The sequence below is a fragment of the Hippichthys cyanospilos genome, chromosome 2 (genome assembly GCF_059441005.1).
Source record: "Hippichthys cyanospilos isolate Australia breed blue-spotted pipefish chromosome 2, RoL_Hcya_1.0, whole genome shotgun sequence".
In the NCBI taxonomy this organism is placed as follows: Eukaryota; Metazoa; Chordata; class Actinopteri; order Syngnathiformes; family Syngnathidae; genus Hippichthys; species Hippichthys cyanospilos.
The window spans coordinates 26,594,148-26,619,565 of record NC_142370.1 but is presented as its reverse complement, the minus strand read 5'-3'; the positions used below and the strand labels follow the sequence as shown (position 1 = coordinate 26,619,565).

Genomic DNA, 25,418 nt, shown 5'->3' with positions numbered 1-25,418 from the left:
TACAGTGCAGCTCTCTCTGTCTCTCATGGCGGATTTTTTCCAATGCAAAAATTGTCTCCCTCTACTTGTAGTAAAATACATTTGTCCCAGTTCTAGTAAAGAAAAATCCATAACCAGCTGTTTTGTAGGTGTGTGGGGGGCTAAATTGTAGCCAATGCCTTGGTGGTGTGCTGCATAGGTAACATCACAGGTTCTTTCATTGGAGTGAGCAATGTCACAACTATTGCACTTTAAGTGTACGTTTTGCAGGAACACGTGAAAAATCAGATTTCAACAGACAGCTATTTGGCATTTCAAATCCCTCTGAAAACTGTATTTGCATCATTTATATTAATTGATAAGTTGAAATTCCCCTTTACGATCGCCATGGGTCAAATGTGACCCAAAATGAAAGTGTACACAACCATCATAGTATGAGAGAATGGAATTTTCAAAAATGTCATGTCATGCTTCTGTAAATTCGGTCACTTTAAGCAGTTTCACTTTGTAAGGTTGACACTTGAGGCATTATTTATTGCTGTCAAATGCTAAAACTTGTCAAATTTGACGGCAAATGTTTTCAAGGGCTCGGAAAGTCAGCTCTGTTGGCATGAGTAAAGACAATAAATGGAGGCTAAAGAAGAATACAATACATTATTTTTCACGCTAAGAATGAACACTGTTCAAAGTATTGTACTTTTACATGGGAATGTTATGCAATACTGTGGAACTGGACACAAGGAATGGTTAAAACAGGATAGTTTTCTGTTAAAAGAAAGAAAAAAAAAAGAAGTGTCCAAGTGACCCTGAAGTCTCTATCCGCATGTCCCTCTTCTTGTTTGCTAGGTCCTAGTATTAGATGCCTTTTATTCTGAGCGGGGCTTACCACCGACACTCAGCTGCCAGGCAGTTGATCCCTTTGGCTCAGCGGGAGAGCTTAAGAAAGCCTTGATGGCCGCCTCCACATGGTCCGCCAAATACTTCTCTATCTGTTCTTATAACCACCTTCATCTCAGAGGTCACGTCTTCTACTTTCCACACCTATGTCCACGCGCCGCTCTATCGTGGTCTGGGCTTTGCCCATTCTCAGGGCTGCTCTACTAGGCATGGGAGGCAGATCTTCACCTGCATCAATTTAAATTTTCTGGGATGAGCTTTACATCGGACCACCCTTTGAATCCAACAGTGTCCAAGATTTCATGATCAAAATTGCTGAATTGGCATCTTTCCTCTTCAAATACACAGGCAAATATGGCAGGGAGCTGCCTTGCCTCTCCTCAGATTGTGCAATCACCCACTAATTCACTTGGCAATTAGTAAGTACCTTTATTCATTTCTTTCCAACTCTCTGAACCAATTTTCACAGACACCTTTCATATGCACTCCTTTGACTGGCTCCAAAGACACCCTGCCATACAGGCGGAGACCCTGCCACAGAGTAATACATTAGACACCATTGTGCAAGTGTCCACCCACTCCTTGGTTACATTGACGTATTGCAGCAGTCAGGGCCACCCAGTTAAACTGTATATATGACTGCAAATAGAACTAACATACTACATTTATAGGGCTGGAAGGAACCTCCAGGATTCAATAATTTTCAATTATCACTGTAGCATATTGTACAGTAGAGCAGCATGGAAAAATGGGGGAAAAACAGTCGAATGAATGCTGACACCGCAGTCAGCTTTGTGAGCTGTACCATGATGTAATCTATGACATACGTATGGCGTTTTGACATATTTACCCATAATTACATGTCTCTGTATTTATGACAGCAACTGATTAAACTATTGAGATAGTTTATTACCTTTTTAACCAACAAATCATAGAAAAAGGACTGTCAGGCACAGGTTAATCACAAATGACCAATTTATGGTTTTTGTGTTCTCATTTTATCCACGTGATGGAATCTCACTATATGAAAAAATGAAAGTAAAGCCCAAAATAGTGGCTGTCCTTGATAAGCCCCCTATGAAAAAAATGTCCTATGCTCTGATGTGTGCATGGAAAAAAAGAAAACAGTTAAGAGAGGACAACTGACTGTCAAATAAAACATTCTGCAGATGTGATGACCCTGACTGTCTGCTTAGAAGGAATTTTTAGCCGTCCTCTCTTCTTGAGTCAAGCAAACTTACTGGTAGCTCTAAATGTTAAAAAAAATAACCTTTATAAATCACCACTGATCATTTGAATGCAAATGATTTGGTATGAAATCTCACATTTAATGCAGTGCAACAAATTTAAGTCCAAAATTAGCAGACAACCTTGAGCAAGGGAATAGGGATCATTTCTTAGGATTCTATTTGATATTCTTCCCAAATTAATTTTACATGGGATACATACGGAACAAGTATTAAAGGAAAGCCCGCCCCTAAACTTTATTGAGAGCTATATTCTGATTAATATTGTATTCACAGAATATAATTTAAGCAGCCAAATCCACCCGTTTTTACCCATGTCAAAGTGTGCCACTTACAGTCAATGCAAATTGACTTGCTCATGGTGCAGGTAGCAACCTTCTATGGATAATCTTGCCAACATCACATGAAAGGCTGAAAACCTGAGATGCCTGATCAGTCATGCCCCGAGCAACAGTGATGTCATTTTCAGTCAATGGCAAGTGGTAAAATGACCACCCCATGAGATGGCTAAAAACAGGTGAGTCATATTCCACAAACACAATATTATTCAGACAGCCGTGTTTAGACTAGTCGGGACGCACAGGAACATATTATTTTGAAGAACATTTTTGGGTTGACGTCCCCTGTGATATTATTTAATTTGACTAATTATTGACAGTTTGATGATTAGTGCAACCACAACCAGGACTTTGAGTCAGCACCATTACTAAAGTCCATTTAAATTCCTGTCACAAGATAGTGGACACCTTGATATATCCTGCCAATTTGTGATACATCTTGAGCACATGTCTGTGGGGACGATCTACCTGGAAAATGAAGACGCTCATATAAGACGCACCAACCCTTTGGCAAGTTGGCAACAATGTAAGAAGTAATGTATTGCAAGATTGAATAAACAGCTAAAGAAAACCTGAAGATACGAAGATAACCTTTGAAAAGAAGAGTACAAAGTGGTGCACAGCAGGAGGCACATGTGGCAAAAAGCAACCTCTGTATTTCTGCCATCTGAAAGCGCATTCCTAACCGCTGGGGACATATTAACACAGTTGAGGGCATGCTTGAAATTAAAAAATGTGGACATGCTTATTTTTAAAAACAATGTTTACTGTGCTCATAGATGTCAATGATGTGTGGCTTCTGAAAAGTAATGAATAGAATGTGTCCATTTTAATAAGTTCCTTCTATTTTTTCAGTCATTGTTAATATATTTGCCATGGATTTTATTTTTTTCACAAACATTGTCCAATATATTGCAATACCTATCGCAATGTGCCTTTGCTGTATCGCAATATATCGCAATGCACTTTTAAAACCCAATACCCAGAGCGAGTGTTCAATCAGCTGGAGACATCATAACTTTTACATGATCCACTTGGTTTTAGTACTATTCCTGTATGTTAACCAGGATGGACTCGAACATTGACTCAGACTGCTCGCTTCTTTTATTATTCTGACTAGATGTTAAAGCCATCATTTAATGCGAGCCGCGCACCTCATCACACATTACTACTGCCAGTTTAAAGAATGTTACAGAGGGCCCACAAAGTCCAGAGTGATATCAAACAAAATGTGCAGCCACTGCCTTCGCTTTGCCAAATTATGCTTGTTGTACAGCAAACAAACACAAGTGGGAACACAAACCCAGCTGGTATATCTGTGCAGTGGTCAATGGCCTAAGTGTCAGAAAAAAAATGTCTAAGCCTTTCAACACTTGTGGCAGCTGCTGGCTGTCCGTCCAAGACCCCAGGGGGGCATTGACTGTAAGCCAGCCACTTAAAAAAAAAAGAAAAAAAAAATCATCTTCTTGAGTTTCCCCTTGATACTATTTTATAAACACACAGCATTACATATCTGCTCACTCCACCTACTTTTGGCCACTAAAACAAGCACTTCTCTGAAATGTTGCACTTGAATCTCTGCTCATGTTGCCTTTTTAATTGTTGGGACATATAAACCTAGATGGTGTGGATAATAAAGAAAGGATCAAATGAATGAGATGGGAAAATGCCCTGTTTCCATGTATTTGTATATCAGTGTGCTTTTATCACACTTCAGACTGCTGGTAACAGCTCGATATAGCAACCTTGTGTCTCATCCCTCATGTTGCGCCAGCCTCACATTCCTTTCTGCAGATACCCAAACAAAGATTCCCCTGATGTCCTCTTGATGAATGGTTCACCTTGCTTGTTTACACTCAGTGCAAACATATTACTGTAGTTAGTGGTGAGTGTTTCAAAAAGTGTTTAGCTCCTGCAATAAATCTCAGAAACATTATCGCTTGTAATACAGGATATTTTTTTTTCTTTCTGAAAACACTCACACTTGCAGCTGACATTAGGTTGATGTTTTGGTTTTTGGATGTTATTGTGATCATTGATGCTTTTCACATCCAATGAGCAAGCATGCCTCACTGTGATCAACCAAGATAAGTAATGGCTTTATATCTTTGGAAAAAAGAAAAGCCTGAAACCTACTGGTTAAATGCGGTGTAAGAACATGCATTATTTAGGAAAGGATCTGGGAGTACTTCATGCACCTACCAGTACAACGGCATCTCAGTGGCCTGCAGTTTTAATCCCACTGGCATTATCAGTCTGGTAATAATGAAAGCTGGAGCCAGTAACTGTCGGGGAGTTGAGACTTATACATGATGTATCTGAGAGCGTTGACTGATGATTCACAATCATGTACACTACAGTAAGTGTTCCCAGCAATCATTTCCATTTGGGCCCCTTGAGGGTTTTAACATGGTCATATGGGCATGGGTTTTGCTCCTGGGTTCTGCTAGGGGCACACCTGTGTTAGTGTTACTTAGGGCTTACACATTTACGCCCACATTTTTTTTTTTACTGGGTCTTAGGTGGGTTCTGACAGGGCAATTTTACACCAGGACTAAATATGTTCTACCTAAATTTGCTCATATAGACTTGAACTGGTTTCTGCATGAGCCTTAAGTGGGTTCTAGCTAGGTGAATTACTGTATATGTGGTCCTTGTAGGTCACACCAGTGTTAACCCATTATGGGTTCCATCTGGTTTTGCTCCTGCGTTCCAGGTTGCCACTTGTCAGGTTTCTGACTTGGTGTAAAGTTTATTGTAAAAGGATAATTGTATGCCTCTATCACATTACCTCTAAATGTGTTTGCCTATACTGGCTTGAATTGGGATCCAAACGGTCCTTCTGTAGGAATTATATGCATTTCATGTAGGCCATAGTTGTGTTTGCCAGTTTGGGGCTCCGGGTGATTTTGGTTGGTCATATGTACCACCAAAAGCAACAATATATGTGATAAATATTTATCAAAAAATGGGGTTCTGTGCTTTGGCTCTTTTTATCACACGTATTTCAGGGTTGTAAAATTGGTGCAGTTTTACATATCAGTTGTCCAGTATACACCCAGATAAGGACCATTCAGATCCCTTTTCAAGCCCACATAAACAAACACATCAGGGGCAAACATGTTCCAGACATATAATAGAAAAAACCCCCAAAATAAATTGTATACACTTTACGCATATTATGCCGTCAACCTAACGGAGACCTAAAAGAAATATATAAGTATATAGTTTATAAATAAAATAAAGTGCAAAAGGATTGCACTGCTAGGATCTGAATGAAACTATTATAAAGTGCAAAAGTATTCAGTACAGTAGAGAAATTATTTGCCTTTGAACTGGTTGTTCTGCAACTAACTGCACGTTGTAGTGTGCTTACTCATTGTGAACATAAATAATATTATACCAAACAATTTCCAAAAATGAAAACCTTGGACTAAGGACATCCATTGGTTGCACTCAGCAACCAGCAAAATTGCTGTTAGAGGACCGATAAATGCTGACCAGTTCAAGTCATGCCTGCTTAGCTCGCATGTATCCCATATAGAACCCAGACATGGTTAACCAGTTCTAACCCATGCCCACTTAGCCCAGACATGGGTGACCAGTTATACCCCATGCCCATTTAGTCAACGCATAACCCAGAGAGGACCGATAAATCAGGGGTGGGCAATTCCAGGCCTCGGGGGCCGGTGTCCTGCATGTTTTCCTGTTTTCTCTCTCAAACACACCTGATTCAAATGATTAGGATTATTCTCAAGCTCCAGCAGAGCTTGTTGATGAGCTAATGGTTTAAATCAGGTGTGTTAGGAGAGAAAACTGGAAAACATGCAGGACACCGGCCCTCGAGGGTTGGAGTTGCCCACCCCTGCAGTAAATGCTGACCAGTTGTAACCCATGTCCACTTAGCCCTCATGTATCCCATACAGAACCCAGACATGGTTAACCAGTTCTAACCCATGCCCACTTAGCCCACAATACTGTAACTCAATGCAGGCCCAGGATACGGTTAACCAGTTCTAAGCCACACCCACTTTGCACACATACAAGCCATACAAGACTCAGACATGGCTTACCAGTTCTAACCCAGGCCCATTTAGCCCATAAATAAACATTATTGCCCCCACAACATTTGGCTGGTCCAAGCCCAAGCCAACAAAGCCCAAATGGTACCTACATGGAACCTGTACCATTGCTCATTTCTAGTCCATGAGGCCCAGATGGAAACATTGGCTGGCTTCATATACATTTACGTTTAATTGGGAAACTGCAAGTAAGTTTACAAATAAGTGATGAGCGAGGAACAAAGGGAGCCACCATGGTCTCGGGTGTCTGTCTCTCCAGGTTTTTGGTCCCGTGCTTGCAAACCTCTCTCTCCTTTCACTATAAAGCAGCTGTCATCTGTAACATAATCCAACTCTGTGCATAGATTAATGTGCAATGCCTTCAAATTATTGATCACAATAATAAGTTTACCAACTATGTCAATTGTTGCGTTTTGTCCATATTTATATTCCTAGCAGTTGCCATATGTTTTTCTGTAACAATTTGTACAAAATATTCCAAATGAGAAATTTTGTGGATTAAATTCACTTGGGCCTCAACTTTCAATGTGCACCAACATGCAGCTCTGTGTTATTTAATTCCGTTTTGTATCATTGTATCATGTTCTTCGCCTGAAGTATTGTGTTATCTATGTTACCACATTAATAAGGCGTCTAATGTGAAAACACGGCACCCATGACCGTTTCCAGAGGCGGGCAGTCCATTTGGACCGACATGATTGTTCGCTGGTCTGTCACAGACAAATTTTGCTAACATCTGATTAAAAAGAAAAAGAAAAAAAAGTTAAATGTTCACCTCTGCCTGTTAGGAAATGATAATGGAAGCATAAATAGAATGGACTGATTATTCCAGTTGTGTGTAGACTGACAAAAATTGGGCACCAAGGGAGATGCGTAGAATGTGAACTTATTCTCAATTACTGTCTGTTCTCATGTCCCAAAGACCTTGTAAATTGCCATCAGCCGCAGCCCAAGTACTGTAAAATTTAAAGTGCGCACAAGTCATGTCCACATAATCACCAAATATTGTTCTGATCATCTATTTTAAACCAAAGATGTGTCAATCCATACTTGTGGACTGCAAATAACAAACACACAGTCACTCTCATTTTCAAAGACATGAGAGATGTTGGGAAGTACGTTCTTTGAGTTTGTTCTGAGGAAGACCAAACTTTGTGAGTTTACAAAGTAATTTGAGTTAATTTACAGATTGGAAATATTGATATTGTTTGAAATCTTTGTGGTAACTGTATTTTTGATTTGACTGAGATCCTAGTCTTCCTGACAAAATCAAACTATACTTGACAAATGATGAAGGGTTAACAACAATCTGATGTGTTTTTTTGATATCAAAGATGAACCAATAACCTGCCTCTCCAAAGATAAATAATTCTCACATTTGTTAGACCCTTTTGAATGTATTAAATATGTGTATCTGTGGTTGAAATCCAAAGTGTAGTATAACATTGACTCCTTCATGATTAAGAAATATTTAATAATATTATGCTCCCCTGGAATGTTGTAAACAATGCTAGAAAACTGCTATTTAATTAGGTTTGGGCGGCAAGATGGAAGAGTGTTCAGCATGTCCGCCTCACAGTTCGGAATCCCGAGTTGCATTTCAGCTCGCTTCGGCCTTCCTGTGTGTAGTTTGCATGCCTGTGTGGCTTCTCTCCGGACATTCCATTTTTCTCCCACACTCCAAAAATCATTCATGGCAGGTGTCTTGGACACTCTAAATTGTCGTAGGTGTGATTGGGTGTATGAATGGTTGTTCGTCCCTGTGTGCCCTGCAATTGGCTGGCAACCAGTTCAGGGTGTCCCCCGCCTACTGCCTGAAGATGGCTGACATAGGATCCAGCGACCCTAGCGAGGATAAGCGACTATAGCCAATGAATGGATTAATGGAAATGACGTCTGTTTACAACCTGGCTTAGTCACCTCATTCACAGGCCGCAGATAACCATTAATTCAAACCTGCAGTCACTAAGAGGGAACCAAACTCACTCTGGATATATAAAAGTCAGTAATGAATTAGCGTATTGTAAGAATCAGTAGTGGACGTGCTAGAAGTTTAATTGTTCACCTTCCATGTTTACTGTTCTGTTTTGGTATATAGAACCAAGCTGAAGCCCACTACAAAGGAAACCGCCATGCCAGAAGAATCAAAGGCATTGAGACCTCCAAGGGCCGTTGTCAAGATAGCGACAAGTCCCAGACCGCGACCCCCATCACCTCTCCATCCCCTCCAGGAGCCCTGGGTACTTCCTCTGATAGCGAGACCAGTAAACAAGGTGACAGCAGAAAATACTTCACACAATCGCAGACAGACATAGCAGTGGCATTTATCTTTTGAAAGAAAATGACACGGAAACTAATACAAACTCAGTGCCGCTGAGGCAAATTACCCAAGATTCTGTGGGGATTTCCTCCTTGCTTTCGATTTATAAACGTTTATTCACCAACAATTTACTCGAATGAGTCTTTGTTTTGTTTTCTCTATAAAGTAGGAGACCCACAAAGAGCTGGACATGGGCATTTTGGCAAAATGTATTGATTTCGATTGATATCCCCTCCACACACATACGCTCACACACACGAGCACACACATTTCGACTCGTGACGGCCAAGGTCGAAAGTAATCGAACTAAAATTTGGTCCAAGTATTCGCTGCCCACGGCAGGCCAGCCTTTCTATATGTACTTGTCTGTGGTATTATCAATGTTCAAGTCTAACCTGCATTCAGACAAAAATATGCCATGTGCCAGGCGGGATAAAATAATGTGAATTTATTTTGGGAACAAGGACGGATTCTAGAGAGTAGGTGCAATTCTGATACAGTGAAGAAAACTGATGCAAATAATTGTTTTCTGATACTGCAAACAGCTGGAAATGATCACAAAACTCATACCAGTCGAATGCCATTACAGCAAAGATATGAGCAAAAATCTGAAAGGGGCTTTACTCTCTGTTGTAGTCTGGCCACCATTTGTACCGGGGTGTTCAAAGCGGTCAAAACACAAGTGTGCCAAAAATAATATCTTCTTTTAATCAAGTCTAACCACAGTTATGTTCTCCATCTGGTAAATGTAAACATGTTTTGAACATGAGCTGCAGGACATTCCCTTGGCATGTCTTCAAGAAGTAGAGTGAACGTTTGTTTTGTCCAAATAGTTAGTTTTGTGACATGTTGCAAGATAAACTGTTAATGTATTCAATAATTACTATTTTCTTTATTTTCTTTTTAGTTGATGTGATGCATTGATCAAAGGCATGACTATAAAAAACCTTTTTAGCAAAATTGTCTGCTTCCCCCTAACATTTTTGGCTAATCTATTCAGTCACGCACGAGGCACTTCTCTCCCCTCGACTGGTTTCTGTTTAAGTTCCAGCTCCCTGTGCAGTATGTCTGACTGTATACTGTCATTGCCTGGCTTTTTAGACACTGTTGATATATCACTCAACAATATTTGACATTAGTCACTCTAAAATCACCTCTGGTCGACTGGCCGTCACTCAATGTGGCATATGGAATATAACTGGCATTTAAAGCTCTTTTTGTAATGGCGCAGTTTATTTAAGGTTAGATGATAAAAATAGAGGAGACCAATTTATATACTACATATATATATATATATATATATATATATATATATATATATATATATATATATATATATATATATATATATATATATATATATATATAGAGAGAGAGAGAGAGAGAGAGAGAGAGAGAGAGAGACTGAGAGAGATATGTATGTACCTACTGTACTTGTATTACATTTTGAAAGTAGGATAGCACTTTTGAAAAAATCATAAGCGGTAGTTGGACAGGAACGAGAGCCATGTTCCAAGTTTCCCCTCATCCAGTTGTTAGTTTTCTCAGAATCTCTTCATCCATCAGCTCATCTAAGCTCATCTTTGTATTTCTAGCTTTAACCTTGAGGCTGCGTGTCCCCTTTTTTCTTCATGCTGCATTTTCCATTCCATCAGCATCACTATTTGTCCTTGGATCAAACACCAGGCGACAGCGCTGCCATGTTTTTGTGACATCTACAAAGGTTCCTAAACGTGGCTTGTGGTTTACCAGACATTTTCACCTTAGTAAGTGGCGCAAACATGATGGTCGGATCAAGGCTTCAATAGGCTAAATTGTAAAATAGTACAAAGTCATGAACTTATAATTGTCTTTGACTTTATTTGGCCTACAATACCTCTTTACGAGTGAAGGTTGTTTGTTACCAATTACAGAATAGGGTGAGGTTTGTTTGGGATGCTCTTGGTCCCTCAAGGGGATTTGAAACTGCCATTAGAGAACATTCCAGCATGGTGAGCCAAAGAAAGCCTGCTATTATTGGCATCACAAAAGAGAAACATGTGAAGGAATCCGCTTCTTGTGACCATAAACATTGTGCCTTTATGTTTTGCCTGTTGCATGTGAATGTAATTTTATATGGTTTGAGTTTGGTTCATCCCACTCGACCTGGAACAGTGTGGTAGCATTTTAGCTTTTCTTGTGTGTGTGTAAGTATAGTTTTGAATTAAAAAAACAACATGTAGTAAACAATTTTCATTGTAGCTTGTGAATTGGTGACATGTGTGCAGAGCAAGAACTCATTCACCTTTGCTGCATATCCTGATAAAATTCAAATAAAGGAATGTATTTGTAGTTTTAGCTCAATTATGGGGCATTTCATGACTAGACATCAGACATGACACAAAACAGTCCATACATACATCTGACACTGACAGACATACAGTAACGTGAGGGGACACACATTACAATACGCTACAATACGCTATGTTACCTTGAGTCTGTCCAGACCATCTGGATATGTCCTATTTAAACAGATTTAAAGTCTCTGTAATGTGAAAACAAATCAAGGGAATGAAATGAGGCTTCAAAATCATGCGATATTAAATGGTTATCGCCACTGTCAGGCGCGACAGAATTTTTGCTGAATGCTCTGAAATAATTCATTGAACTGTCGAATGTCAATCAAATGCTTCAACCGCCTTGAAGAAAAAATAGTCAACTCCATATTTCAATTAATAACTGACAATCTCATTACTTGCAACACTAAGACATTTTGTAGTTTAAAATAAGTATTTCAAAATGAGGTTTGTTATTTGTCTCTCTCAACTGTCTGTCTTTATCAATAGGTGAAACTTTGGGTAATGTTATTCCAAGTTACTTCCTGGTAGTTGTGACGTTGCTCTTACTTTTTCGGCTTCAGCTGCATTTTCAAATTAGCAGATGAATTATATAAAAACACTTACAATAAAAACAAAATAAAACATTTTGATAATAACATAAACAAAAAAGTGGCGTAATTGAAAAGTGCATTTAACAGATCAATCCATAAGTTATTTTATCGATTTTAGTCGAGTACAATGCCAAGGGATTCATCTCCCTCTTTTAACTGTCATGAAGAGTTTTGCGCCAGGGCAAGTGGTGGATCCAAATGCAGGGAAGCAAAGCAGTGGTGCAGTGCAGGCATTCTCTCCGAACGTATTTATTAAAAAAAAAAAAAAAAAAAAAAAAAAAAGAGAAGAAGCAAGTTGATGAGACACCGAACTACACCAGGACAAGACACGAGTGACTGGAGGAACCTCATTTGCAGAACAGGTAAAAACAAAACAAACAAACAAAAAGTTAGCCCAAGACGAGTCAATAAAGAAAAGGTCGATGAAGGAAATTCAGCATATGAAACGAAATCAAATAGAATAGAATAGATTGTATTTACTGTCATTGCACTCAGGTGTGCGACGGAATTGGGAGCACTGCTTCACTTGATGCATAGTATTAAAATCAACAATAAACAAATTCAATAACATATAAATAAAGAATGAATAGAATATAATGCTTGTGTTGACTCATGTTTAAATGAGTGGGTGAACCCCTGTATTGAGGTTGGTGCAAACTGGCTGCTGGAGGGTCAATAAAACTTGTTCATTGCCATCAACTGCTTCATTCTTGTCGAGCGCCTGCCGCTGACTTCTGTTGGATGCTAAGATGCGGTTGAGAAAAAAAAAAAAAAAAAAACATATGTTGGAGGTCCTATTGTGTAGTTTGCATACTTTTGAGGCAAAGAAATGTATTCAACATGTACTGTCCGTCCAGCAGTGATTACTTCAATACCCTTCTTAGGGAGAGAACAAGAGATTTGTTGTGTTTATTTTTTTTCTTTCATGGTGTTGACCTACCTGAGAAGTTCTTCTGCTGAAGAGCTACTCTGCTTTGAGTGATTTGCTGTAGTGAGCTGAATGTTTGACTCTGTGGGTGATGGAGAGGCAGCCGCTAACTTGAGCCGTCAACTTCACCTTCTTCCACCCGCTGCACTGTTGGGCCTTGTTATGTGTGCAAACGTTGCTCAGACAGCCTTGCGAGCACACAGACACATTCAAGGTCAATTAAACAGATGACTTTCATGTGAGAGCTAGAGTTGCCTGTCTTTGGCCTCACTATAGTATTTAGTTACACACGGTTGATAGTGTTTTATTTGGGTACTAAATGGGATCAAATCAATAGAGGGAAAATTTGTCCATGAATTTTGTTACAGAATCATCATAGATTAAAAGTATGTATGTTCCATAAATGTCCATGTTTGCCAGAGTGCCTTGGGGTTTGCAGACAGACATGCTAAGGTAAAGCGATTCTGCCTGCATTTTGAATGAGGATCAGCTCTCTCAAGCTGAGCATCGAGTTTCAGAGCTCATCCGTCATGAACAATTAAGTGATCTATAATATCCTCGCTGATAGCAAGCTAAACAAGCGAATGTAACCAGCTCCCGATTGCGACAGTTGCACAGACAGATACTCCTCTGTTAAATGTCTATGGGATGAGCTGTCACATTAGCGATGGGGGAAGGTCGTAATGAAATTCCCAGTTCAGAAGAATTTCTTATGATGCAATTGTATGCCGATATGGGGTATTGAGGAAGATATTTATAATGGCTGAAATGTTATCAGCGTAACCCTTTCAGTTTTTGATCGTTTTGGCTTTGGCTAAAATGGTGCCGTTTAATCTAGAATGGATTCTGGCATGAGTCCTCTCTACTACATAAGAATGTAGCCCCTCTGTTCGCATCAGTGCTTATCCGGTTCGCGTCAGTGCTTATCCGTATTAAGTATTTGGTCCATTTCCACCAAAGGTCATGCAGCTGCCCGGCTAACTAGCTTCCTAACCTAGTTTATGATTGTTGTATATGCCAAAAGACCACAATAAACAAACGAGTCAAATGGAATGACTTTCTGTGTTCTCTAATCGGTGCACTCTTAGTTGAAACAGTTAAAGACATTTTAACGTGCACAGTACATGATCCTCTCCGTTTCAGTAATATTCCTGTGTGCGAACAAGGATAGACTTGGACGTCGGTGCAGTCTGCTTGAAAATAAAACCGTAACACCCTCAGCTAACATGAGTTGTTGTTCGCTGCAACAGGCACTGGCTGCCAACAGCCAACTGGCGTCCGCCCTCTCGCTCATCCCGTTATGGTAAATATTGTAAGTAAGAATAAGGCAGATATAACAATGCATTTGTGCCTCAAAACTCAGTTTATGTGGCTCACAATTCAATCTTCCTTGGACATTCTGTCTCATATTTGGGTAACTATGGTTACACTTGAAGAGGTCTTGGTTTCAACACATTTAGCAAACTTCTTTGCGGCTATTAAAAGAGGACAAAATTACTTTATGTTTTTCATAAACCTTATCTATTTAGAGATTGTTTTAAGCATTCGAAATAGTCAGAGTTAACATTTTTCTGTTGCATCGAATGTTGTTGTTGACAATTATTTTTAATTTATAGGTACGTACTTAAACATGTCACACTATGATACTGAGGCACACAATTTTATTTTTCCCCCCATCATTGAGTTCTGTTTTCGCCATTTTTTTTTTTTTTTTACTCTCAGCAAACAAGAGACATTCCTTCAGGTCAATCTAAAAGGCTTTCCTAAAAATCCTATGACTTTATAAACAACCAACAGCGCATGATACCTAACTTTAATTTCCTGACATGGATTAAGTATGCAGACAAACCAGACTACTGCATCTGGACTGAGTTAACTCACTTTGTTGACCTCCACATTCACGTCCCTTCATGAATATTTCTGCTCTTTGGAGTTGAGGCAGACTATCAGGAAGGAAGGTCACTTCACAATGTTTAATTGGTGCTGTCGGTGCTTTCTGGAGAACATGCAGTCACTGACAGACACATTCTCACATTAAGCAAACATACGGTAATTATCACAAATCCTGAGATAATCCACTGCATAGCCAATGACAGACAAAGAAGCACTGCTGTGAGCGTCCCTGAGAGGAGTTTAGCCTTTGGACGACCTGGTGTATAGGTGAGGAGGCATTTATCTGTGGTATGACCTTGACCAGATGTTTGACCAGAGGTTTGGTATGGCACTGTTCCGTGGATCCCATATCAATAGTCCTCCCAAGTTTAATTCAAATCACATTTTATGGATTGAGAATTTTGATATGTCCGTGGGTAACATGCTCTCAATTTAGATTACAATCTTCTCAAGCTTCCGCCTTGGTTGATTTGCAGTGCAACCACTCCGAAGCTCGCAAGCAGCCTGCTTACATTTGCCATGTAAAGGGTGTCAAGCGCCTGCTCACAGCATGAGACAAATGAGAGGGCTCTATTTCTATCAAAACAGAGGGAGAAATAAGCTCTCTCCAAAAGAACATCTGTTTGACACTACCCTGCAGGCAGCAGCACTGCAGCTGGAAACCTCCAAACCTGTTTGGAAAAGAGAAGATTGTGATTTTGGAAGGCTCTGGAATGGAAAGCTTGCATGATGGCATGTTCATCAGATGTGATGTAATGAAAGTGTGGATGTAGTTTCCTTTTACATAACTCCAAAATGATCTCATGGAATATAAATATATGGGCTTGATGGGCTGTCATGACAAAGCATGCAGCAAACTTTAAAAAGCCATTGAGTAATTGAAATCAGCATTTGCTTTCTTACCACAAATATCTCATAATATCCTTTTAATGCCATAATCTGGTCGAGGGCTTTACTGCAGCGCTGAATTTGGCTCTACATCCAGGGGAATTTGGAGACGGGCCTAATGGTCCCTCCTTTTTGATGGTGGGGGTGAGTAACCCACCCAAATTTAGGGCGTCTTATTCAGACAACACCCAGGATGAATACCACAGGCATGGCGTAGGCTGATCTAAAACATGTGTGAATCTGTATACATATCAGTGTTAACAGGTTCACAAACATCCATAGAAAGAAAGGAAAAGAAACACATCAAGAGGAAGAAATGTGAACCAACGGATGCCTTCATTATGTTTTCTTTGTACTTTGTGCCTTGGCCGGTGACAAAGTGTGTGCCATTCCTCAGCTTCAGCTTGGCCCACACCAACAACTACGTGGGAACAAACCAAAGTGGACGAGCTGCAGTATTAGCTTTCTACCACAAATATTTTTTCCCATCACGTAAAACATACACCCCCCACCATCTCAAAGTCATCCCTGTGACGTGCTAATCCCTACCCGATTTCAAATTGCATGTAAAGAAGGTTTTTCATTACTTTGGCATGTGCAGTCAGAAATAAAGCTATTCAACTTGCACCTGCCAGTGCTTTACTCTGGTTTATTGTGGTTTCACCTGATACTTTTTTCACTACATTTAAACTCGCTAAGCCTAAAGTCAAACACTTTAATGTTGACCCTTTTGATAACATTGTTAATGGCATCTCACCGCTGCATTTAATATACCTGTCTCTGCAGATGAAACTCAACCTTTGGTAAACGTGCCCCTGCTTGCCCCAGGACCTCTTCACCCTCAGACCACCCCAACAACAGCATCCATAGACCTACCCTCTGTATGTGCTACCCTGCCCACTACCACCCCTACCACAAGCTCCACTTCTTCCTCTTCGTCGGCCAACAGCAGCATCCCCAATTTAGAGCCTCCCCTGGTCTCCGGAGCCACTGGGCCCACGGCCTCCGGCAGCCCATCCAGCCCGGAGACAGAAGAGGACAAGGCAAAGAAGCTGCTGTACTGCTCCTTGTGCAAGGTGGCTGTCAACTCCTTGTCACAACTGGAGGCTCACAACAAAGGTAGGTGTTGTATTCAGCAAGCGTCTATATAGAAGTCTCATAAAAAACTTTCAGTATCTAGCGTTAGTACCTCCTTATGTACTGTAGATAGAACAAGGGCCAATAGAAGTGTAACCACCTGTAGCCACCAATAAAGTACTGTATTTTCCGCACTATAAGGCGCACTGTATTATAAGGCGCACCCTCAATTAATGACATATTTTAAAACTTTTGCCATATATAAGGCGCACCCTCAATTTATGACATATTTTAAAGTGTTTTCAATCACAATATAGTAATACTCAAAGTAATAACAATAATAACTCAAATAATAACTAAACTCTCAATAGCATAATCACTAAATGTCAATATAACCAACCTTGTTCAACACACAAAAACACACAAAAGAAACAGGTAAAGTTTACTTTGTCAGTTCATTCCCCATCTACGAATCCCAATCTAAATATTGATCAATATATAATGTGCACCTGATTATAAGGCGCACCATCAGCTCTTTTTTTAAAAAAATATGGCTTTTAGGTACGCTTTATAGTGCCGAAAATACGGTAAGATGTGGCTCCTTGTGAATGCGTGAATTTTATACCCAATAAAAAATAACACATGAGAAACTTCCATCATTATTATCTCAGAATTAGCTTTGTGACAGTATTATTTGATGCTGGGTCATTATGTAAAATAGGTGCAGTGGCCCTAATGTTGGGAAACACTGTGATGGACTAGTGAAAATGAACAAAACTATTTTCCTCTGTCCTTGGCTAAATGCAGCTTGCCCTCTGCAGCCAAAGGCCTGCTGCTTGAATTGGTACTGTTAGAGATGTTTATTTATGTTTTTCTGCGTGCAGCAACATGTCACGTTCTCAGCGTCTGTCTCTTTTATTACATCTTGCACTCCCTCTGACCCTTTTTGCCTGTGAGACAAGACTTTGTATCTGTCAAATGTGCACATTAGTACCACGCAGCACATGTACTCGCGTGCTTGTGTTTTTCTTAGGCTTTGATTGATACTGACAGTCAGTTTTGTGGGTGTTCAACTGAAATATATTACATTTACCTATTATGTACTTATTTACTTATTGTATAATTGTAAAATTTTACAGTTGACAAGTCTCAGCAACCATAAATGAGAAAATTAGACGAAAATATTTAAAAGTATGTTTCAATGTATTTTCAATGTATTTTCAATGCCAACATTTGGTCTACGCAACCATGTTAAACAAAAAAAAAGTAATCATTTTTATCAGTAATTGTAAAGGTTTTCCTCTTAACGTTCACCCAAATTAACTTTCAGACGTTCTTGCAAATTTGTTTGAAGGAATTTACAAATATGTTTCAAAGTTAATCTAATTATGTTCAAACACGCTTGCAGTCTAAAGTTTTTACTCCATGTTGGCAGCTCCACGCTTCTGTACAAATGTGCAGTAGGCCTAAGTGTAATCAAATGTAAGGGCCTACAACATGTTGAGGTTTTTGTTTTTCTGATAACCCCGGGCAGTAAGGAGAGGCAGGTTACACCTTTAAATATCAGTGTAAATGGTGATTCAGTAGTATTAGCCTATAAATTGGTTTGCAGTGTCAGTATTTCGAGGACGGTTAAAGGCAAAACCAGATCATAAAGTACAGTCTCCTTGAAATGGGTTGGAATGTTCTGGAATCCCTGACCTACACTGATTCTCCAAAACAAAACTGTGCATGTTTGCCGGGTCTAAAAATAAAGACGAGTAGCAGCACGGCCAGAAGAGAGAGTGCACGTAAGTGAATCGAAGAGTGACAGGAAAGAGAGCACGTGTAACGCTGTTGAACATTTAGGCAAACACACTGGCTGAGTTTTTATTTACAGAAATGTGCTTGAGGGCGTGTTTGACTGTGCTGGTTTCCACATCTGAGTCGGGCTTGCAAAGGCAACAAATCCGCCGCACTATCCATTTTCCCACCAAAATAGAAGAAAGGCGAGAAGAGACATCCCGAGAGAACATTTCTGCCCCTGAGTGAAAGCAGCCTTCGTCGTCCTCAGTGGAGCCACCAAGCATCTCACCCCTAACCCCTCGCCTTCCATCATTCTGTAACCTTAACTCTCTTCAAAGGGCTTTGGGAGAGTGAAGTCTGAGCCAGTGGCTTTCCTTTAAGGGTAGGGTGGGCATAGCATGGAGGGGGTGGGTATGTAAGCTGGTTTAGTAGGAGGATGACACAAACATGATAAGTGATCGACACTGACAGACTATAAAGAGTCGACAACATTACACTGTGTATATTCGTAGTGGCGACATTGCTCTACAATACAAATGTAACGCAAACACGCTGCCTCGCTTTGATCCCGCTTTTTCTGAGGTGCAATGTATTTCATTTTCACAGTCCATGAATGCATTGTTTGATTGGTTTGACTGCATGTCAGAGCATTTCAAGTTTGAAGTCCACGTAGCGGTGCGGAGCTTCTCAGTTATTGTCTGACACCCCGGAAGAAGAATTTTTTGGCCGCAGGCGACCCTCCTCACTGATAGTGCCTTTTGTCACTGAAATTGTTATAATTACACCAATGCACATTATTAACAAAACAAACACTCAGATGTTTTAACCAACGCACAACAAATCTAGCTATTGAAATTGTATTTAGGCTGTAACAGAATTGCAATTAAAGTGCATCAATGAGCCAGCCCAAAGACAAAAGCGAAATAATGGCTGTCAAGTTGGGCATTTCTGTTTAATCACATTTTCTGAAAAGAAAGCCATTTTTCTGGTGAAGGCATAGCGAACTGCACATCATAATTGTTTCAGATAGTCATTGAATTAATTTTGATGTACTGGTGGAGGGGTGGCTCATGCAAGACTTCAAAGTGCATCATGTGGTGCAAAAAAAAAGTAAAAAATAAAACACCAGGGAAATAAAAAAAAACCTTTTTGTGCTTTATTTCCACAATTGAGCACTAGGTAGCTCTCGTAGTTTAAATGTTTTCAGCAATTCAAACATGAATACATTTAGAGACAAGTTTTCTAATTCTAATTAATAATGAATTCTAATTAACCCTAACCCTCATGTTTACTGTATGTTTTTAATTGTTATGACTGTATTTTTCAATGCATGTGAAATTGGTTTAAATTACATTTTCACACTAATAAACATAGTCAGAACCTGAAACATTAACTAGAGTAGTAAGAGCATCATGAGTCTGAAGTCGTAGTGCTGGATAGTGGATACAAACACCAAAGGCCTTCATCCAGACTCCAGTTCATACTGAAATGCAATAAAATGCAATAATATGATCGTTCAATAAAGAATGGATGCAATGATCTTATGTATGCATGCACACATGGGACAATTTTTACAATATACATTAACCTCCACCCGATGGAACATCAATCGGCAGTTGTAATAAAAATCACATGGAAGATGAACTTGAGTACATCTCTTGGGGCACACCTGCTGCACAGCTGTATGTCCTTTCATCGACATGTTTAGTATGACATGTGCGACTGGCTTTGTTGCTGCAACTCTGACTTCCTCACAAAAGAGAAATCTTGTCCATACATTTTCCATCATGCGTGCCTCTCGAAAGCGTTACAAAGTATCGTTTGAAAATGGTTGATAGTATTACTGATGTGTGCACGTGTGTGTGTGTCTGTGTGTGCGTGCATGCACAGGTACCAAACACAAAACTATTTTGGAAGCTCGGAGTGGGCTGGGCCCCATCAAGGCATATCCACGCCTGGGTCCCAGGCCCAGTGGAGAGCAAGGAGGAGGCCCAGTGGACCCCAACACTCAGGAAAGAACCTTCCACTGTGAGATCTGCAATGTGCGGGTCAATTCAGAACTTCAGCTTAAACAGGTATGTGGAAAAGGCTATGCTGTAGATGACACTATATGAAGTACTATATGAAGAAAAGTAACCTACCAACAATATGACTTCAGGCCTGACTCACAGTTTAGAGTTAATCACAGAGGATTTTAATGGAGGTTTCTTTGTGCATTCGGCACACACAACTTGGCTGAGCTCTTTCCAATAATACAGCGCAAATAAGGAGCTTTGCTCAACCCCTGATAGATTCATTAAGATGTATCCCAAGATTTCTGTCTAGAATTTAGCAGACACACAGTGGTACCTTAAAATACAACTTCAATTTGTTCTGTGGCCACTCTCAGAACACTTGTATCTTAATATGTCTTTTCCTATTGAAGTGAATGGAAATCCAATTTCGACTCCCCCCCTAAATGTTGTTTGTAAAAAAAATAATAGTCCGTAGCATTGCATTGTATAAAACCAGACAATAATGACATAAATAAATGATTCACATAGATTTTTGCCAAATGTTTTGCTTTACTTTAAAGGGAATATGTGTCATTTTCCACATGCTTCAGTTGAACCTTTAGGGGAATCTCGGTAAATGCAGCAATACACACTGTTCCTCTGGCTGTCCATAGCTATAACAGACATGGCGATGTCCGGAGGAGTGCCACCCCCATGGTAATATAATTTAATGATAACTTGACCTACAGTTATATGTAAAACATACTGTTGGTTGTTAAGAAGAGGTTTATTTCACTGTTTTTTAAACTTGTCAGAGCAAAACATTTGTCCGAACAAAAGAGTCGTGTCTCTCAAGTCTCAAAGCACCGCACAATAATTCCGACAGAACAATATTGGGTGGTTTTATTTCCTCCAATTCTCACTTCTTGATTTTCTTCTTCATGTTGTTTTCCAACTAAATGAGTGGCGTGTCATTAGTCCGGTTTTGCTCTGCATTAATCTGTTACAGCACATATCAAGTCGAAGGCACCGGGATGGCATGGCAGGAAAACCAAACCCCCTCCTCAGCCGGCACAAGAAGCACAAGGGAGCTGATTTGACGGTACCTTTCAAGCGTTTCATTCTTACTATTCCTGTGTTCCCGTTAGCACATTTGTAGACCCACGCTTGACGGTGTAAATCTACAAGTTCTCCAAACTCCCAAAAAAGTCTTAGCTTTGTTTAACTGTATCTCCGAAAAGTCAGCTTTGACGTTCATAGACTGGAACTAATCATTTTATCTTTTCCCTTCTTTGCCCTGCCCTACATCTGTTCTCGGGGATCCTTGTGGCATTCAGTCTTCTCTGACTTTCTCCAAGGGTCTTACCAAAGCTTTGGGGGCCGGCCTGCTACCCAGTCCCTTAGCTGTGGCTGCAGCCATGGCTGCGGCTGCTTCCACAAACCCGCTAGCTCTCCGGGCAGCGGCTCCGGCACCCCTCCCGCATCACCACCTTCTCCAAGGACCGCCCCTCAGCCATGCCATCCTGAGACCGGCTCCGGGGCCCATCCGCACCACCCATGGCCCCATTCTCTTCTCTCCTTACTGACACTTTACCCGCTGACATGGGCCCGGTTGGGATCAGCCACTCCAAAAGCACACTGTGAAGAGACAAACATGATCCACAGACAGCAACTGATCCAAACTTATTTAAATATGTACTGAGAAGAAAAAACAAAACAAAACAACAACAACAATGAGGGAGGAACAGTCTCTCGTATTTCCCTTTACCTAAAACTCTTCCTCCATTTCTTAAACTTCTGTGTGACCTGCAGATGTAATGGACGGAGAAAAGATAATTATTCATTATGTATTGAACTCCCCGGTACATCCCTTACCTTCCTGAATCCCCTCTCTCGTTCCCTTGCACTGTGCCCCAATCAGTCATGGTTGCCTGAATAGCTATAAAAGAAACACATGTGCACCATCAGAGCCACATACATCATCATGACAAAATGTGCTCTTTTCATCATATGCACTTAAAAATCAACGTTGTTTTGTTAGTAGCTTTGCCGAAATACTCATCTTTTTCTACGTGGGACTATAAGTATGACGGTGGTTGCTAGTAATAATGCACCCCCAGCAGTAACAGTAACAAGATACAGTATAGTATCTTCTGGCAGTCTGTGCTCCCTTGTGATACCCTGAGAAGTGGTGGTGAAAACGTGTCAGCGCAAGTTGTTGGATGAGTTGACCTCGGACAAATATGTATTGCTAAGTGCACTAACAAAGAGTTTTCTACAATGCAAATCTCAGATAGAACACAACCAGAAGCTTGGGATGTACAGTACCTCCAAACGTAATCGATACAGGTCGACTTCCAAATTGTTAACTTTAAAACATAAATAAACCACACATTTACAGCTCACAAAAAGTATGGATTTGGGGCAAACGGTTAGAATGCATTTTAGGTTCATCCGGAAAGTTGACCCAATATTGAACTGAAACTTGTTTGTGCTACCTTTAGTGCTAAAATTACCATCATTGAACCTAGTTTAACTCCACGGATGAGTTAGGTTACATATGAACATTCCGCACTGGCATACAAGTGCAAAGAGATGATAACCATAGAGTAATCAAGGAGAACAGAGTGAAACTCTTAATGTTCCCCTGCCCTTAACTCGTTCATGAAGACTGAACACGATGTTGTCTGCAAGTGTATGCTGCCACCTAGCAGCTTTTCTAAGTACTGTTGTCAGTGCGTTGCTCCAAACATGCAACAGCGGATGCTGCCTTGAAGCCTGAGTGCATTTTGGCAAAGTAAAAATGTACACGTGACAGGCTTCCACGCCGTTATACTTTCAGCTACATGCTAATTGTTTTCGCCTCTGCGTGGCAAAGTAATGTATAGGCATGTAAATGATTTGTGTTGCTCATATACTCAACGGTCAGGGACAATAAGTTTCACTTCCCTTCCGATGACTATTCTTTCTTTTCAAATTGAGCAGAAGTGTAGTATGATGGTTGCCATTATGTTGACCACGATTATGTTTTTTTTTTTTTATATAGAGACATATTTTTTTCCCCTGATTTGATAACCAAATTGTATTAGTTTAGGAATAAGTATGTTTGATTACAGAGTTTCTGCTGTACTTTAGCTGTAGCATTTACACAATGATCTCTTAGAGAGAGCTCAGAAAAGTCTTTCGAGAAGAGAATTCTCTCACATCTCATCAACACACGTCTTGACACAGTGAGTGGTGAGGTTGGACCCTGTGTACTTAGGTAACGGAGTTGTTTATACTTGCGCCCATGTGTTGTGTCTTGCAAGGTCATTCTTGATTGTGCTGATGTTTCGCCCACCTCACATTCTCTTTCATATGGTTCTACAAGAGCGAGCACATTAGTACTGAAAATCTATTTAACAAAACTAGATTAATGCCAAATACATGACTAGCGCAATGACCTCCAGTCAGATTGACGGTCCAGCCAGCTACCAAAAACTGAAAGCCATGAAATGCACCATGTTTTGTTTTCCTTCACTAAGAGCGGTGAGCACTTTGTTTAACGGTTTACACTGGTAGCTTTCACCTCATCCAATATAATAAAAGCAACACCATGATTATCGTGTGTAATCCGCAAAGATTTAAGGACTCAAAAAGAAGGACTTTATGAAGTGTTGACCGAAACGTGAGCAACGCCACAACGGAGCTATCGAGATGTACACTGTGCCCTTTCATTGAGAGGCAATGAGTTCTAATGTCTTACCTTTTTGTCTGAATATTGCAATGCAATGAGCATTTTTTTTTTGTTAGCTTTGTGACATGTTGTTTGGAGTTGTACATGTCAACTGGAGGCACAGAAGTCTACTTTTTCTTCCATAAGGATCATGAATCCTCCCCAGGGCCCCTAAAGTGGACTGAGAGAAAGGGAGGCAAACCAAGGTGGAATTTTGGGAGTGACCCTTCATATTAAAGGGCCTTTTATTTTTTTGCTTGGGTAATCTGTGCTTTGGGAACAGGGTATAACACCAGAGGTCTTGAGACAAAAGCTATAGACTCACAACATCGACAGAGCAATTTTGTAGTTCTGTTCATTGCTGAGCTGAAAACCTTGAGGATCATCATTTTCAGAAAGTGACTGGCATTGTCGTCAGTGTCCACCACCGTGCTCTTTTCGTTGCAGAAGCAAAAATGTTCTTCGTGAGTTCTTGCAAGTGAGGAGCTGTTCCAGGCTCCGTGCTCTCCCTCCTGTCGGTGTGTGTAGCATACTGTACCGTATGTGTTCTCGTGTGTGCTGGACCTGATCGCTCCCTTCTGTCTAATGCCACATGGAGTTTAAAAGTGGCCTAACATAATACTGGAAGAAGAAACCTTCACATTTGGGAGCTGTTCCACCACTTGATCCAGTGTACTGCAAACAAGACATTTGAAACAATAACCCTGAATCATATTCATTATCCACAAATGGGAAACAAACAAAAAAAAACAAAAAAAACATGGTTAGATTCTTATGTTCAGAGCTGTTGTTTCATGTTAGCTGTGTTTAGGCTGCTAGCCTTAGCCTTATTCTGCCCTCCCTCTCTCCTGCAGTGGCAGAGGGACAGAGGGGTTATGATGTAACTTTGTCTCGCCAATAAAGTTATTTTTGAAATTCATTGTCGGATGGTCGAAGAGTCTGTGTGATGAACTGTAGCAATACCTGACTCGCTCCGGCTATTCTTGTTTACTGCAATAAGATGAAATTGAATATAATGTGTGTGTGGGAGTAAATCATTATAGATGTAATTTAAAATGGAATAATACACTTTATGGTGAATAATGTTGATATAAAGAGAAACCATGTTGGAGAAAAGAAAATGTCAATAAATCATTACTCAAACAAGTGGGGTGTTTCTGTGTGAGTGAGATCTGTCTCTCGTTGACACCGAAAAAGATAAGGAAACATGTCTCACAAGGCCTCTCTCTAATGGCCTTTAGTGTAATATTAATACTGTGAAACACAAAACGACAGAGATTCAAAAGGGCACACAATGGAAAAGAACTTTTCAAGCCATTTGGTTATGTATGTGAAATTGGAAAAAT

General features: G+C 40.2%; 1 protein-coding gene across 4 annotated transcripts in view; it reads left to right on the top strand.

The window, feature by feature from the left end:
* znf385a (zinc finger protein 385A) overlaps nt 1-25,218 on the top strand; it is an 89,616-nt gene extending 64,398 nt beyond the window's left edge. For all 4 annotated transcript variants that reach the window (XM_088408291.1, XM_088408290.1, XM_088408289.1 and 1 more), the window contains 5 exons: nt 8,642-8,816; nt 16,288-16,620; nt 20,254-20,438; nt 21,367-21,459; nt 21,695-25,218. In XM_088408291.1, the coding sequence (XP_088264417.1) occupies nt 8,642-8,816; nt 16,288-16,620; nt 20,254-20,438; nt 21,367-21,459; nt 21,695-21,943 (1,035 nt within the window). In that variant the 3' untranslated portion in view covers nt 21,944-25,218. The remainder of the gene's footprint in view (nt 1-8,641; nt 8,817-16,287; nt 16,621-20,253; nt 20,439-21,366; nt 21,460-21,694) is intronic.
* Nucleotides 25,219-25,418: the final 200 nt, after the last annotated feature.